Below are 15,587 nucleotides of genomic sequence, written 5' to 3' on the forward strand. Positions count from 1 at the left end.
AGGTCTGGAGAAGGGTGCCAGTTGCCTCCATCTTTCTTAAATGGAAGAAGTTTGGAGCCACCAAGACTCTTCCTATAGCTGGCAGCCCAGCCAAACTGAGCAATCAGGGGAGAAGGGCTTTGGTCAGGGAGGTGAACAATAACCCAATGGTCACTCTGACAGAGCTCCAGAGTGTCTCTGTAGGAATGGGAGAACCTTCCAGAAAGAAAACCATCTCTGCAGCACTCCACCAATCAAGCCTATATGGTAGAGGGGCTAGACGGAAGCCACTCCTCAGTAAAAGGCACATGACAGCCCGCTTGGAATTTGCTAAAACTCTCAGACCATGAGAAACAATATTCTCTGGTCTGATGAAACCAAGATTGAACGCTTTGACCTGAATGCCAAGCTTCACGTCTGGAGGAAACCTAGCAGCATCCAAATGGTGAATTATGATGGTGGAAGCATCATGCTGTGGGGATTGTTTTTTAGCGGGAGACTAGTCAGGATCAAGGGAAAGATGAACAGAGCAAAGTACAAAGAGATCTTTGATGAAAACCTTCTCCAGAGAGCTCAGGACCTCAGACTGGGGCGAAGGTTCTCCTTCCAACAGGACAACGACCCACAGCCAAGACAACGCAGGAGTGGCTTCGGGACAAGTCTCTGAATGTCCTTCAATGGCCCAGCCAGAGCCCAGACTTGAACCCAATCAAACGTCTCTGGAGAGACCTGATAATAGCTGTGCGAGAATGAGAGAAACTCCTCAAATACAGGTGTGCCAAGCTTGTAGCGTCATACCCAAGAAGACTCGAGGCTGTAATCGCTGCCAAAGTTTCTTCAGCAAAGTACTGAGTAAAGGGTCTGAATACTTATGTAAATTCGACATCAGTTTTTACAAAAAAAATAAAAACCTGTTTTTGCTTAGTCATTATGGGATATTGTGTTTAGATTGATGAGGGGGAAAAAAAGTCATACATTTTAGAATAAGGCTGTATCATAACAAAGTGTGGAAGTCTTCAAGGGGTCTGAATAGTTTCCGAATGCACTGTATATACTTCAGCGAACACACACACTTTTCCATTCATTCTAGCCACACCATTCCAAATCAAACCTACACGAGCAGGGACACACACCAACATGGCCTCTGAGGAGCTGTCACACTGTTTGTGAATTCCTTCTCTGATCTTTCCCCTCCTCCACAACTCTCCCAAAGAGATCCTGCTCTTGAGATTGGAATCCTGGACATCTTTGGATTTGAGGAATTCCAGAGGAATGGATTTGAGCAGGTACGTTAATTTCACAACTAGGTTAACCCTTTGAGACCAGGACCACTGGGAAGTGTTTATTTTATGGTCCTCTGTAGCTCAGTTAGTAGAGCATGGTGCTTTTAAATGCCAGGATAGTGGGTTTGATGATTGAACGTTGCTTTTGGATAAAAAAGCAGACAAAATACCTTTGACTCTGTATCTCCCCTGGATTAGGCCCACAACAAATAGCCTGTGTGTGTGTTAATGATTCACAACAACATGTTATTGTCATTGCCCATGTCTTTCTTTCAGCCATCTCTCTCTCCCTCTGTTCTCTCGTTCATACATCTTGTGTGTAAAGCCTTGGTCTCTAGGTCTTATGGACTTCTCCACTGTACGAACAAGGATCAGAGAGTTTAGCTGGAAGTCTCTATATCACTGTGTGTGTGTGTATGAGTGTGTGTGTTGGAAGTGGTAAGATGTCAATTGCTTTTCTCTCAGGATGTTCTTTAATCCGAGCGGAACATTGGAGGTGTTCAAGGAAATAAGTGCTTACCCATGCTGCCCTCGGCTTTCCCACACTCGCCTTGGGACCACCCCTGATCAAACCATGTATGTGTGTGTGTGTGTGTGTGTGTGTGTGTGTGTGTGTGTGTGTGTGTGTGTGTGTGTGTGTGTGTGTGTGTGTGTGTGTGTGTGTGTGTGTGTGTGTGTGTGTGTGTGTGTGTGTGTGTGTGTGTTGGAAGTGGTAAGACGTCAATTGCTTTCCTCTCAGGATGTTCTTTAATCCGAGCGGAAGAGGGGGATTCACAGATCTAACCTGACAAGGGAGTCTTAGAAAGAGAGAGAGAGAGATGGAGAGAGGTGTAGGAGAGATAGATGGGTAAGAGTGGATGAAAGAAAGAGACGGGTAGACATTTATTGGGGATTAAACATCCCTCTTCCCCCGTTCTCCCCCTCCACCCCATTCAACCGCTTCACCCCCTTTCCTCCCTCATGCCTCCTTCCCCCAGTGTGTTTCCTGTGTTCCAGTGTTCAGGTCCATGTTTGAGGAGACCCTGTCTGTTATTGAAGACAACTAATCACTGGATTACACATTACACTCTGGAGAGATAGGGGAGGGGCAGGTGTCAACAAAACAAGCATGATAATTTAGAGTGTGCATGGCACACACACACACACACGATGCACACACAGATCAGGGTCATTAATGCGGCCTGGGCTTGTTAGAGTTTGTTCGTCAGAGCTGTATTGTACCTGCTCAGCATTTCCTTAATGGGTTCATGCTTTACAGACATCAACACCTGCTGAGACTGACTGACTGACGCTGTCATAGACGGCACTCAAGGACAAGAGAGTAGAATTAGTCTAAAAAATACAATTCAAGTTCAAAGACGACATCAAATGTAAATTAAATATCCCACAATTGAATTATTTCTGTTTCTTACATGTCATTGTGATATCCAATACATGTTAAAAGGGAATGGAAGCATTTTACAATCTAAACAAACCATAAATACATGTTCTGGGTGTTTGTCATATAGAAATAGCATCTTTGCATAACTTTGAATATTTGGATTTCGGATCCAATGCTTATTTGGGACTGGGCACCACCATTAATATTGGCATGGTAACGACACGAGCTGCAACGTCATGGACTGGACAGAAATATTTGGCACTTTGATTTGTGATTGCTTACAGTAAGGGACAGCTCTCCCATCCCAATATTAAGCAAATTAACTATGAAAAGCAAGAGATATTTGCGTTGAACCCTTAATGCCCATTGTGCAATATACAAGTAACTGCCAAAATAATGAAAACACTTTAATAAATGAGAGATACAAAGTATATTGAAAGCAGGTGCTTCAACACAGGTGTGGTTCCTGAGTTAATTCAGCAATTAACATCCAATCATGCTTAGGGTCATGTAAAAAAAAATGCTGGGCAGGCCATTGTTTTGGCTACTATGGCTGCGCCCCCATAGGATGATTATGCCCCCATCCACAGAGCAGGAGTGGTCACTGAATGGTTTGATGAGCATGAAAACAATGTAAACCATATGCCATGACCATCTCAGCCACCAGATCTCAACTCAATTGAACACTTATGGGAGATTTGGGAGCGTTGCCTGAGATAGCGTTTTCCACCACCATCAACAAAACACCAAATGATGGAATTTCTCATGGAAGAATGGTGTCGCATCCCTCCAATAGATTTCCAGTCACTTGTAGAATCTATGCATTGAAGCTGTTCTGGCTCGTGGTGGGCCAACGCCCAACACTTTATGTTGGTGTTTCCTTTATTTTGTCAGTTATCTGTAGCTAAGCCCTGTTATTAAACTTCTAAGTAAACAATGGCACATTTTATTATAGCAGTACAGTAGCTACAGTAGGCTATAGACATATAGCCGGCTCTTGGCTCTGGATTGGGGGCTCCATATCATGGAGAGGAGGCAGAGCTTTAAAGTGCCAATCAGCAGTACAATAACAAAGCATTCTTCCCACCCCTATTTCAGTAAAACCTGAGTGATGGGGCTGGAGAAATGTAATCACCCTCAGATTCATAGACAGAGCTATGGATGCAACGAATCCATGATATCCATGATATCAAAATGATAGTTTTAACCATGTTCTGAGGCTACATAGTCTTTGGTTACATTTACTTTGTTTACAAACGTTGGAGTAAAACAAGCTTATATTTTGGGTTCTGATTGGATAAGGAAGTTAAACGAAGCTCAAGAGGCATTTCTAAGTTATATTCTTCAAGAATTAATGGGAACATATACATTATTTATAAGTCCGAAACTGGAAATAACATCTGCTCCTTAAATGTTATTATTCTTATTTCTCAACTCTTAAAGTTCACTGTTCTAGCACATTTTTAACCAAAGTATTCGTACGGATTTGAGATAGGCATGTGAGCAGTGCGGGAAGTGCTGGTGAGCCATTTGCGGTGATTCATATGCCTATACATCGTTGCGTAGTAGCCTAGGCCTATGGTGAAACCATTGTTTAGGACATTAGGCTTACATGTTACTGTAGCCCTTATCAGACGGCATGAGTTTTACTGAGGGAGGTCGGGTAATGTAATTATGTGTACAAGCACAAGGACCACATCTGTAATTTTAGTCCCGTGTGAATTTTCCACACACCATTTACTTGCATGTTAACTTGTGTGTGTGTGTTCCCAGCTGTGTGTGAACATGACCAACGAGCGTGTGAGGCAGTATGTCTCCGAGGTGTTGTTCCAGCAGGAGCAGGCCGAGTGTCTACAGGAGGCCGTCACCATGGAGACGCTCCGGTCACCTGGCAACCAGCCTGCCATTCTAGACTTTTTCTTCCAGGTAATGTTTTGTTGTTTGTGGTCTCCACCACACCGCTGCCTTTTTAAGAACTATGATAACCTCTATAAAAATAACACATATCTCATTCTAGAAAAGGCTTTGGTTTTGAGTGTGGTTATATTGATTTTGAGATACAAAGATCAGGTTACACTACCTCCAATCTTAACCTGAAACATTAAGGAGCTGAAAAATATTTTACCCTGCGTCAGTGCACAGTGTACCGTGGTTCTATGCATTCTATATCTGTCTGTGACCCCTGTCCTCCATCTTCCCAGAAGCCTCAAGGTCTGCTGTCTGTGATGGATGAGGAGAGTCAGTCGCTGAGGCCTACAGAACAGACGCTCTACAAGAGACTACAGACACACCTCGACAACACACCCACACACGGCATCTCCCTGACAACCAAGGACGGCAATGGAAACCCCCCACCCATAGACCAGGGTCCTGCCTTCACTGTGAAACACTACGCAGGCCAAGTGAGTAGGTGTTCACTCACATACACGCACACAGCAACACACTCACATACAATGTAGACCAGGTGAGTGAATCTGACATTTTAAAGGTGTACCTTTAACATGTTGTTGTATATCTGTTCTCTGATTGGTAGATGGCCTATGACCTCACAGGATCCCTGGTGAAGAACAAGGACTCCCTCCCCCAAAACCTGCTACTGGTTCTGAAGTGTAAGTATCACTAAATATACACACACATGGGTCGTTCCATTTAATTTCGATCAATTTCTGACTGCACCCATTTTGATTTTAAAGAAACCTTGACCATTTTGCGTACCCCACCCTACCATGAGATATTCATGTCTTCATCACTGAAAAATATAAATAGTTGAGTTTAATATCATTTGAAAGCTTACAAACAGGGTTGTCAAACAATTTGATTATTTCTTTAAAAAAAAAAAAAAAAAAATTTCTTTACCTTTAGCATATATTAACTAAACACACATAAGTTGTAGCTTAGACCCTATTTCACATCATGTGAGGTGTTTGTGTTGTGACTTGAGTGGAAATATCCATTGTTTAAATTAAACTGTCAATCTTTCATAGGAAACCTATTGAAATCATAGAGATAAATAATAGAATAGACATTTCAATTCAAGATGTCATTCGATGGTGGTTGGACTGGTGGCCATCTTCCTGATAGTAAATTTCAATGGTGTACCAGCTAAATTGTAGTGGTCTGAAGGGATAGGTTCATTCCAAAATTATGTTTCTATGATTGAAATGACATTCACCCTGAATTCAAAAGAATGCTGTGTCTCAACCGATGACAGGCAAAACACAAACACCTCCGACAATGTAAAATAGGGTCTAAGCTACAACATATGAGAAAACATTGAGTTGGCACGTTTTTAGGTAAAACATTTAATACTTTTTTTCAATAAATAATCAAATAGTTTGATAATCCTGTTTGTAAAGATAATATAATATAAAATTCAAACGTTTATCTTTTCCAGTGATGAAGACATGGCCGTCTCATGGTAGGATGGGGAATGCAAAATGGATCAACTTTGACCACCTTTATCTCCTGAAGGTTTTGTCATTCAGGTCCAAAAAGTCACTTCCTGACCACTTCTTCCAAACATTTCTGGAAGGGGTACTGTCAGAAAGTGATTGAATTCATATGGAACAACCCAAACACAGCAGTAGTGGGTATATAGTCTATTGAGCATGGCCAGACGTGTGCTGGTGTAGTTGTGAGCCAAACACAGCAGTAGTGGGTATATAGTCTATTGAGCATGGCCAGACGTGTGCTGGTGTAGTTGTGAGCCAAACACAGCAGTAGTGGGTATATAGTCTATTGAGCATGGCCAGACGTGTGCTGGTGTAGTTGTGAGCCAAACACAGCAGTAGTGGGTATATAGTCTATTGAGCATGGCCAGACGTGTGCTGGTGTAGTTGTGAGCCAAGCATAGCAGGACACAGGCAGACTTTGTGTCAGAGCCAGGAGCAGCTAGCTTACCGTCTCTAGGGCTAATTACTGTGCTTTGCTGTAATTTACATGATGTGCCTAATCAAGGCTACCCCTTCAGAGTTGGCTTTTTGTACCTCTCTCTGTCCCTCTCTCTTGCTTTTGTTCCTTTGTGCACATACGCACAATGTACACACATAAAGATACACATGCACACACATTATGATACACACACACCTTCCTGTTTCACTCCTTTTGGACAGAAACATACATACCCACAAACACTTCCAGCTCAGATAATATGATACAGGCGGCCGGTTGCACCTTAATTGGGGAGGATGGGCTCATAGTAACGGCTGGAACGGAATACATGGAATGGTATCAAACACATCAAACACATGGTTTCTATGTGTTTGATACCATTCCATTTACTCCATTCCAGCCATTATTATTAGCTCTCCTCCCCTCAGCATCCTCCTGTGGATACATCTCAGCCCCTCCTTCCCATCCATTTCCTATATACCAAAGGGTAAAGGTGAGTTTAGACTGAAGGGTGTGTGAGTGCGGGGGCTGAGGGTGGGCTGAGCTGTATGTATGGAGAGTGCCTTGTGGGCCTCAGTAGTCAGGTGGTGGGGGTGGAGGGGGATTATGATTACATAAATGAAGAGACAATTACTTCTGGAGCCCACAGTCATTACTCCCTACAACCAGTCTAGGACTCTTGTTCATTTTTCCTTTCAAGATCTCTCTTTCTCTCTCTCTCTCTCTCTCTCTCTCTCTCTCTCTCTCTCTCTCTCTCTCTCTCTCTCTCTCTCTCTCTCTCTCTCACACACCACCACACACCACACACACTCCCCTCCCACACACACATGCCTCTCTCAAAGATCTCATTGTTTTCCAGGGCTGCTTCACGTGTTCTTTGGCAGCATGCTCAGCCTACTCTCTTATGGAGCTGATTGTTTACATGGCTATTATTGCTCCATTGCCTCCCCCTCACTTCTCCTCTTTCCTTCCTTCCTTCCTTCCTTCCTTCCTTCCTTCCTTCCTTCCTTCCTTCCTTCCTTCCTTCCTTCCTTCCAACCATCCTCTTCTCTTAATCCCCTCATGTCTCCTGTCTGCTCCTCTCTCTCTCTCTCTCTCTCTCTCTCTCTCTCTCTCCCTCTCTCTCCTTCCTCCTCTCCTGCTCCCGCTGATCCTCTCCTCCAATCAACGCTCTCCAATTGTCTTCCTCCCTCCTTCCTCTGGACTCCCTTCCCTCCCTCTCTCTCTTTCTCTCTCTGTGATTCCCCTGTACAGCCAGTGAGAGTGTGTTGGTGCAGCAGTTGTTCCAGTCCAAGCTGACCCAGACTGGGTCTCTGGTACCAGGCCAGGCCAAGATGGCTCTGAGAGGGCCCAAAGCAGCACTTCTCCTAAACAGGATGTCATCCCCCTCCACCTTGACCCCCGCAGGCCGCGAGCCTCGGAGGTACCTGGACCTCACCAAGGTACTGGACAATGGCTGGTAAACCATATACTGTGTAGCATACCGTACCACATACACTCACCAAGGTATGGAGGACTAAGTGACATAACCATCACCTTAGCGAGTCACTCAGAGTGTATGCTATACAGTACATGTCATATGGTACATTAGCCTCGTTTTCTTCGGGAGACCTGAACACATTGGGCTCCTGTCACTGAAAACGACATCCCGTATCCCCAAAAACATATTCACCAGCCCTCCCATATATCTATTTCCAATAAACATTTCCCATCACGAAGGCATATCTATAATCTGGAATGCCTTACCAGTTGGTAATTAAATGTGTGAAAATAAACGTTTTCCAGAGTTGACCAAATTCACTCCGCATCTCCCTAAAGGTGCTCGGGCATCTGAGATCACACGGTAATCTCACATGGCAACTACTACGGAGTAGTGTGTTTGTGGGTATGTATGTTTCTGTCCAAAAGGAAAGAGACAGGAATGTATGTGTATATCTCATTTATAAATAAACTGTATCGACTGGTAAGGCATTCCAGATAATAGATTCTCCTTCAGTGACGGAAATAGGTAAACCAGAGGCCTGGTAAATATGTTTTCGGGGATACGGGATGTAGTCTTCAGCGACAGGAGCAAAGAGGCTAACGCAACATATGACAGGTACTGTATAGCATACCATATACAGACATACACTATTCGTGACTCATTAAGGCACATTAAACAAGAGGGTGATACCCCTAACTCATGAGTCATATCTAAACCACAACCTATCCAAACAGTCAGTATGGTATTCATTCAGTACTTATCAATGTCATTTTTCTAGGTAAAATCAATAAGACCCCAATAAAGTACCGCAATCAGTGTGGTAATACATACAAATTAATAAATAAATAATGTGTTCACCATTATGAACAATAGAAATGACAGACAGCTCAAAGCATCCCTCCTCAGAACATTCTAAATATGGGCACCCCCCCTCATGTTGATTGGTGGTTATTAAGGGAGGTGGGAATCACCAATGGTGAAAGCAGGCTGTGTCCATGTCTGTGACGCACTTAGTCGGAAGCTGGGTGTTCCGATTGGAAAAGCAGCAGCCAGGAGCAGAGGACTGATGGAAAAGCAAAGAGTGTGTGTTTGGAAAAAACGTGTTTCCCAAATTAGGCCACTTCCCACCATACTGTTAAATATAGACCTCTGGGAATAGCTTTGTTTGTACTGCCAGCTGATAAGAGTAAATGTACACACACACACACACACACACACAGACACACAAGTATGTGGTAATATAGTGTCATCATAAATGTTTCTCATGACATTTTAAGGGTTCACAAACCACACACCCTTCTGCTATAAAACATTGTGTTCTCACAATTATGCTAGATTTTATAACTTCAGCTAGAACATCATTTCCCAAACTTGGAGTAAAAATGTGCTTAACAAGTCACATAATAAGTTGCATGGACACACCCTGTGTGCAATAATAGTGTTTAACATGATTTTTTAATGACTACCTCATCCCTGTACAATACAATTAATTATCTGTAAGGACCCTCAGTTGAGCAGTGAATTTCAAAAAACAGATTCAACCACAAAGACTGGGAGATGAACACAACTTTCAGCAGGACAATAATCTAAAACACAAGGCCAAATCTATGCTGGAGTTTCTTACCACGAAGACAGTGAATCAAATCAAAATCAAATTTTATTTTATTTTATTTATTTTTATTTAACCTTTATTTAACCAGGAAGGGCTCATTGAGATTTAAAATCTCTTTTTCAAGAGCGTCCTGGCCAAGATAGGCAGCGCCAAGTCATTACAAAAATTACAGACAAACAACATGAAAAACTACAATTAATCTAGTAAAAACCATAGAATTAACAAAGAATATAACAAAATCAAAAACAGCAAATTAAAAACATTGACATGTCAGGGAATCAGTCTCAAGATCATTCATCAGTGATTTAAAAATACCAATCGGGACAAGTTCTTCCAGTTTAAAAGTATTTTGTAAGGCATTCCATACGCAAGGTTAGCAAATGTTATTGTGAGTGTAGTGAAATGCTTATGCTTCTAGATCCGACAGTGCAGCAGTATCTAACAGCTAATATCTAACAAATTCCGCAACAAAACCTAATACACACAATCTAGTAAAGGAATGGGATGAGAATATATCAGTATAAAATATCCGGATGAGCAGTGACAGAGTGGCTAAGATGCAATAGATAGTGAAGGATACAGTATACAGTATATACATATGAGATGAGAAATGTGAGATGTGTAAACATTCTTAAAGTGGCATTATAAAAGTGACTAGTGTTCCATTTATTTAAGTGGCCAATGATATCAAGTCTGAAGGTAGGCAGCCACCTCTCTGTGCTAGTGGTGGCTGTTTAACAATCTGATGGCCTTGAGATAGAAGCTGTTTTTCAATCTCTCGGTCCCAGCTTTGATGCACCTGTACTGACCTCGCCTTCTGGATGGAAGCGGGGTGAACAGGCAGTGGCTCGGGTGGTTATTGTGCTTGATGATCTTTTTTACCTTCCTGTGACATCGGGCGTTGTAGGTGTCCTGGAGGGCAGGTAGTTTGCCCCCAGTGATGTGTTCTGCAGACCGCAGTTGCACAGGGCGGGGTCGAGACCCAGGGTCTCAAGCTTAATGATGAGTTTGGAGGGTACTATGGTGTGGAATGCTGAGCTGTAGTCAATGAACAGCATTCTTACAAAAGGTTTTCCTCTTGTCCAGATGGTATAGGGCAGTGTGCAGTGTGATGGCGATTGCGTTGTCTGTGGACCTACTGGGGCGGTATGCAAATTGGAGTGGGTCTATGGTGACAGATAGGGTGGAGGTGATATGATCCTTAACTAGCCTCTCAAAGCACTTCATGATGACAGAAGTGAGTGCTACGGGGCGATAGTCATTTAGTTCAGTTACCTTAGCTTTCTTGGGAACAGGAACAATGGTGGCCATCTTGAAGCATGTGGGGACAGCCGGCTGGGATAGGGATTGATTGAATATGTCCGTAAACACACCAGCCAGCTAGTCTGCGCATGGTCTGAGGACGCAGCTAGGGATGCCATCTGGGCCAGAAGCCTTGTGAGGGTTAACACGTTTAAATGTTTTACTCACGTCGGCCACGGAGGAGAGCCCAGTCTTTGGTAGCGGGCTGTGTCGGTGGCACTGTGTTGTCCTCAAAGCACTCAAAGAAGTTGTTTAATTTGTCTTTGAGCAAGACCTCGATGTCCGCGACAGGGCTGGTTTTCTTTTTGTAATCCGTGATTGTCTGTAGACCCTGCCACATACGTTCGTGTTTGAGCCATTGAATTGCGACTCCACTTTGTTTCTATACTGATGCTTTGCTTGTTTGATTGCCTTACGGAGGGAATAACTACACTGTTTGTATTCGGCCATGTTTCCAGTCAACTTGCCATAATTAAATGTGGTGGTAAGTGCTTTCAGTTTTGCGCGAATGCTGCCACCATCCATGGTTTCTGGATAGGGAAGGTTTTAATAGTCACAGTGGGTACAACATCTCCTATACACTTCCTTATAAACTCGCTCACCGAGTCAGCGTATACGTCAATGTTATTGTGTGAGGCTACCCTGAACATGTCCCAGTCCACGTGATCAAAGCAATCTTGAAGCATGGAATCCAATTGGTTGGATAGACCTAAGCACGGGCACTTCCTGTATTAGTTTCTGCCTATAGGAGGGGATCAACAAGATGGAGTCATGGTCAGATTTGCCAAAAGGAGGGCGGGGAGGGCCTTGTATGCATCACTGAAGTTAGAGTAGCAGTGGTTGAGTGTGTTACTCGCTCGGGGACTGCAATCGATAAGCTGACAGAATTTAGGTAGCCTTATTCTCAGATTAGCTTTGTTAAAATCCCCAGCTACATTAAATGCAGCCTCAGGATATATGGTTTCCAGTTTGCATAAAGTCCAGTGAAGTTCCTTGATGACCGTCTTGGTATCCGCTTGCAGGGGGATATACGCGGTGGTGACGATAACAGAGGAGAGTTCTCTTGGGAGATAATACGGTCGGAATTTGATTGTGAGGAATTCTAGGTCAGGTGAACAAAAGGACTTGAGTTCTTGTATGTTGTTACAATTACAATTACGTTAATCATGAAACATACACCACCGCCCTTCTTGTTACCAGAGAGATGTTTGTTCCTATCGGCGCGATGCACTGAAAATCCCGTTGGGTGTACAGCTTGTCCCCAGCTAGCAATGGCTCTGTAAAACAGAGTATGTAACAATACCGGATATCTCTTTGGAAAGCAACTCTTGTCCTAATTTCGTTGACTTTGTTAACTAGGGACTGGACATTAGTGTGTAATATATTCGGAAGCAGTGGGTGATGTGCGCGCATCTGAAGCCTCACTAGAAGACCGCTCCGGAACCCTCTCCTCCAACAGCGTTGTTTTGGGTCGGCCTCTGGAATCAGTTCAAATGCCCTGGGAGGTGCAGACAAAGGATCCGCTTTGGGAAAGTTGTATTCCTGGTCTTAGGGCTGGTAAGTTGACGTCTCACTGATACCCAATAGTTCTTCCTGGCTGTATGTAATAACACTTAAGGTTTTCTGGGCTAACAATGTAAGAAGTAATATATACAAAAAAAAATACTGCAGTTTCCTAAGGACTTAAAGTGAAGCTGCCATCTCTATCGGTGTCATCTTGCCGAGTTACAGTTTTGACTTAATCTACTTGAAAATGTATTTCAAGACCTGAAAATGGTTGTCTAGCAATGATCAACAACCAATTTGACAGAGCTTGAGGAATTTGGAAAAGAATAATAGGCAAATGTTGCACAATCCATGTGTGGAAAGCTCTTAGAGACTTACCCAGAAAGACACCTGTAATCGCTGCCAATGTGCTTTTACAAATTATTGACTCAGGAGTATGAATACTTACAGTGCCAGTCAAAGTTTGGACACACCTACTCATTCAAGGACTTTTCTTAATTTTTACTATTTTCTACATTGTATAATAATAATGAAGACTTCCAAACTACGAAATAGCACACATGGAATCATGTAGTAACCAAAAAAGTGTTAAACAAATCAAAATACATTTTATATTTGAGATTTTTCAAAGCAGCCACCCTTTGCCTTGATGACAGCTTTGCACATTCTTGGCATTCTCTCAACCAGCTTCATGAGGTAGTCACCAGGAATGCATTTAAATTAACAGGTGTGCCTTGTTAAAAGTACATTTGTGGAATTTATGTCCTTCTTAATGCATTTGAGCCAATCAGTTCTGTTGTGACAAGGTAGGGGTGGAATACAGAAGATAGCCCTTTTTGGTAAAAGACCATATTATGCCAAGAACAGCTCAAATAAGCAAAGAGAAATGACAGTCTATCGTTACATTAAGACTTGAAGGTCAGTCAATCCAGAAAATTTCAAGAACTGAGCGCAGTCTCAAGTCAAATCAAATTGTATTTGTCACATGAGCCGAATACAACAGCTTTATATAGACCTTACAGTGAAATGCTTACTTACAAGCCCTTAACCAACAATGCAGTTTTAAGTAAAAATAAATAAAGAGCAGCAGTAAAATAACAGTAGCAAGGCTATATACAGGGGGTACCATTACAGAGTCAATGTGCGAGGGCACAGGTTAGTTAAGGTAATACGTACGTATAGGTAGATTTAAAGTGACTATGCATAGATAATAAACAGAGAGTGGCAGCATTGTAAAATAGGGGTTGGGGGGTTGGGGGGGCAATGCAAATAGTCTGGGTAGCCATTTGGTTAGCTGTTCAGGAGTCTTACGGCTTGGGGGTAGAAGCCTAGGTACCAGAGCACCTAGACTTGGTGCACCGGTACCGCTGCTGTGCGGTAGCAGAGAGAACAGTCTATGACTAGGGTGGCTGGAGTATTTGACCATTTTTAGGGCCTTCCTCTGACACCGCCTGGTATAGAGGTCCTGGATGGCAGGAAGCTTGGCCCCAGTGTACTGGGCCGTACACACTACCCTCTGTAGTGCCTTGCGGTCGTATGCCGAGCAGATGCCATACCAGTCAGGTCTCTGACCTCCTCCCTATAGGCTGTCTCGTCGTTGGCGGTGATCAGGCCTACCACTGTTGTGTCATCGGCAAATTTAATGATGGTGTTGGAGTCATACCTGGCCGTACAGTCATGAGTGAACAGGGAGTACAGGAGGGGACTGAGCACACACCTCTGAGGGGCCCCTGTGTTGAGGATCAGCGTGGCGGATGTGTTGTTACCTACCCTTACCACCTGGGGGCGGCCTGTCAGGAAGTCCAGGATCCAGTTGCAGGGGGAGGTGTTTAGTCCCAGGGTCCTTAGCTTATTGATGAGCTTTGAGGCTACTATGGTGTTGAACGCTGAGCTGTAGTCAATGAATAGCATTCTCACATAGGTGTTCCTTTTGTCCAGGTGGGAAAGGGCAGTGTGGAGTGTGCTTTTCTTTCAAAAACAAGGACCTTTCTTAATGACCCCAAACTTTTGAACAGTAGTGTATATGTTTTTGCTGTTTGTTCTTTGTTATAGGGTCAAAAAGATTGGAGAAGTGGTTTATGCATACATCTCCATTTTTGATAGATAGCTCTTCATGTTGTTGTTTAGTGTGTTCCAATATTCCCAGAAGTGGTTAGAATCTATGTATTCTTCAATTACATTGAGCTGATTTCTGACTTGTTGTTCTTTCTTTTTCCTTAGTTTATTTCTTTCCTTTTTTCGTGTTTCACCATGGTGAAGGCGTAGGCTCAGGTTTTCTCGGTCTCTGTGTTTTTGGGCGAATAGGTTTCTCAATTTCTTCCTTAGGTTTTTTGCATTCTTCATCAAACCTTTTTTCATTGTTATTAATTTTCTTAGGTTGTCTGATTGACAAATTTTTAGATTTAATAAGGGAAGCAGAGAGGTCAAATATACTGTTTAGGCTTCCTACTGCCAAGTTCCCACCTTCACTATTGCAGTGAAACATTTTGTCAAGGAAGTTGTCTAAAAGGAATCTGCTGTTGGCTAATTGTTTTGTGGTAGATTTCTACACTACTTTCCTTCCATCTACAGCATTTCTTAATAGTATGCAGTTTGTTCAACTTTTATACCTTGTGATTGAGTATTGCTCTGTTCAAGTAGGCTGTGATTTTGCTGTAACCTGATAAGGGTGTCAGTGGGCTGACTGTGAAGGCTCTGAGAGTCTCTGGGTTGAGGTCATTGATAAAGTATTCAACAGTACTGCTGCAAGAGATGAGCTGTAGGTGTACCACCACAGCAGTCCCCTCGAAGCCTACCATTGACTATGTACAGACCCAGCGTGCGACAGAGCTGCTTTTGTTTTTTTTTGTTTTTTAAAGTTGTGCCTAGGGGGGCATATTGGGGAGTGTATTGCTGTCACCTCCAGGTAGGTGTTCCTCCCCCTGCATGCTAAGGGAGTCAGGTTCTGGTGTTTAGGTTGCAACAGACTAGTACATGTCCCTAGGTCTGGAAATGATTGATCTCCCCTTCTAGGATGAAGAAGCGGTCTTCATTGAAGTATGGAGATTCTAGTGGGGGGATATAGTTAGCATACAGGAAGATATTTTTCTATGCTGAGATGATTTCCTTATTTATTTTTGTTGGTATTTCCAATTTCTTTGGTGAGGTCTG

The 15,587-nt window shown here is 43.1% G+C and overlaps 1 protein-coding gene across 1 annotated transcript in view; it reads left to right on the forward strand.

The window, feature by feature from the left end:
* The window catches only part of LOC115155830 (unconventional myosin-XVI-like), a 181,558-nt gene that overhangs the window by 93,911 nt on the left and 72,060 nt on the right, over window positions 1-15,587 (forward strand). Inside the window, 5 exon segments of the mRNA XM_029702807.1 lie at window positions 1,193-1,265; window positions 4,417-4,569; window positions 4,845-5,045; window positions 5,177-5,252; window positions 7,789-7,976. Coding sequence (XP_029558667.1) covers window positions 1,193-1,265; window positions 4,417-4,569; window positions 4,845-5,045; window positions 5,177-5,252; window positions 7,789-7,976 — 691 coding nt within the window.

The sequence above is a fragment of the Salmo trutta genome, chromosome 20 (genome assembly GCF_901001165.1).
Source record: "Salmo trutta chromosome 20, fSalTru1.1, whole genome shotgun sequence".
In the NCBI taxonomy this organism is placed as follows: domain Eukaryota; kingdom Metazoa; phylum Chordata; class Actinopteri; order Salmoniformes; family Salmonidae; genus Salmo; species Salmo trutta.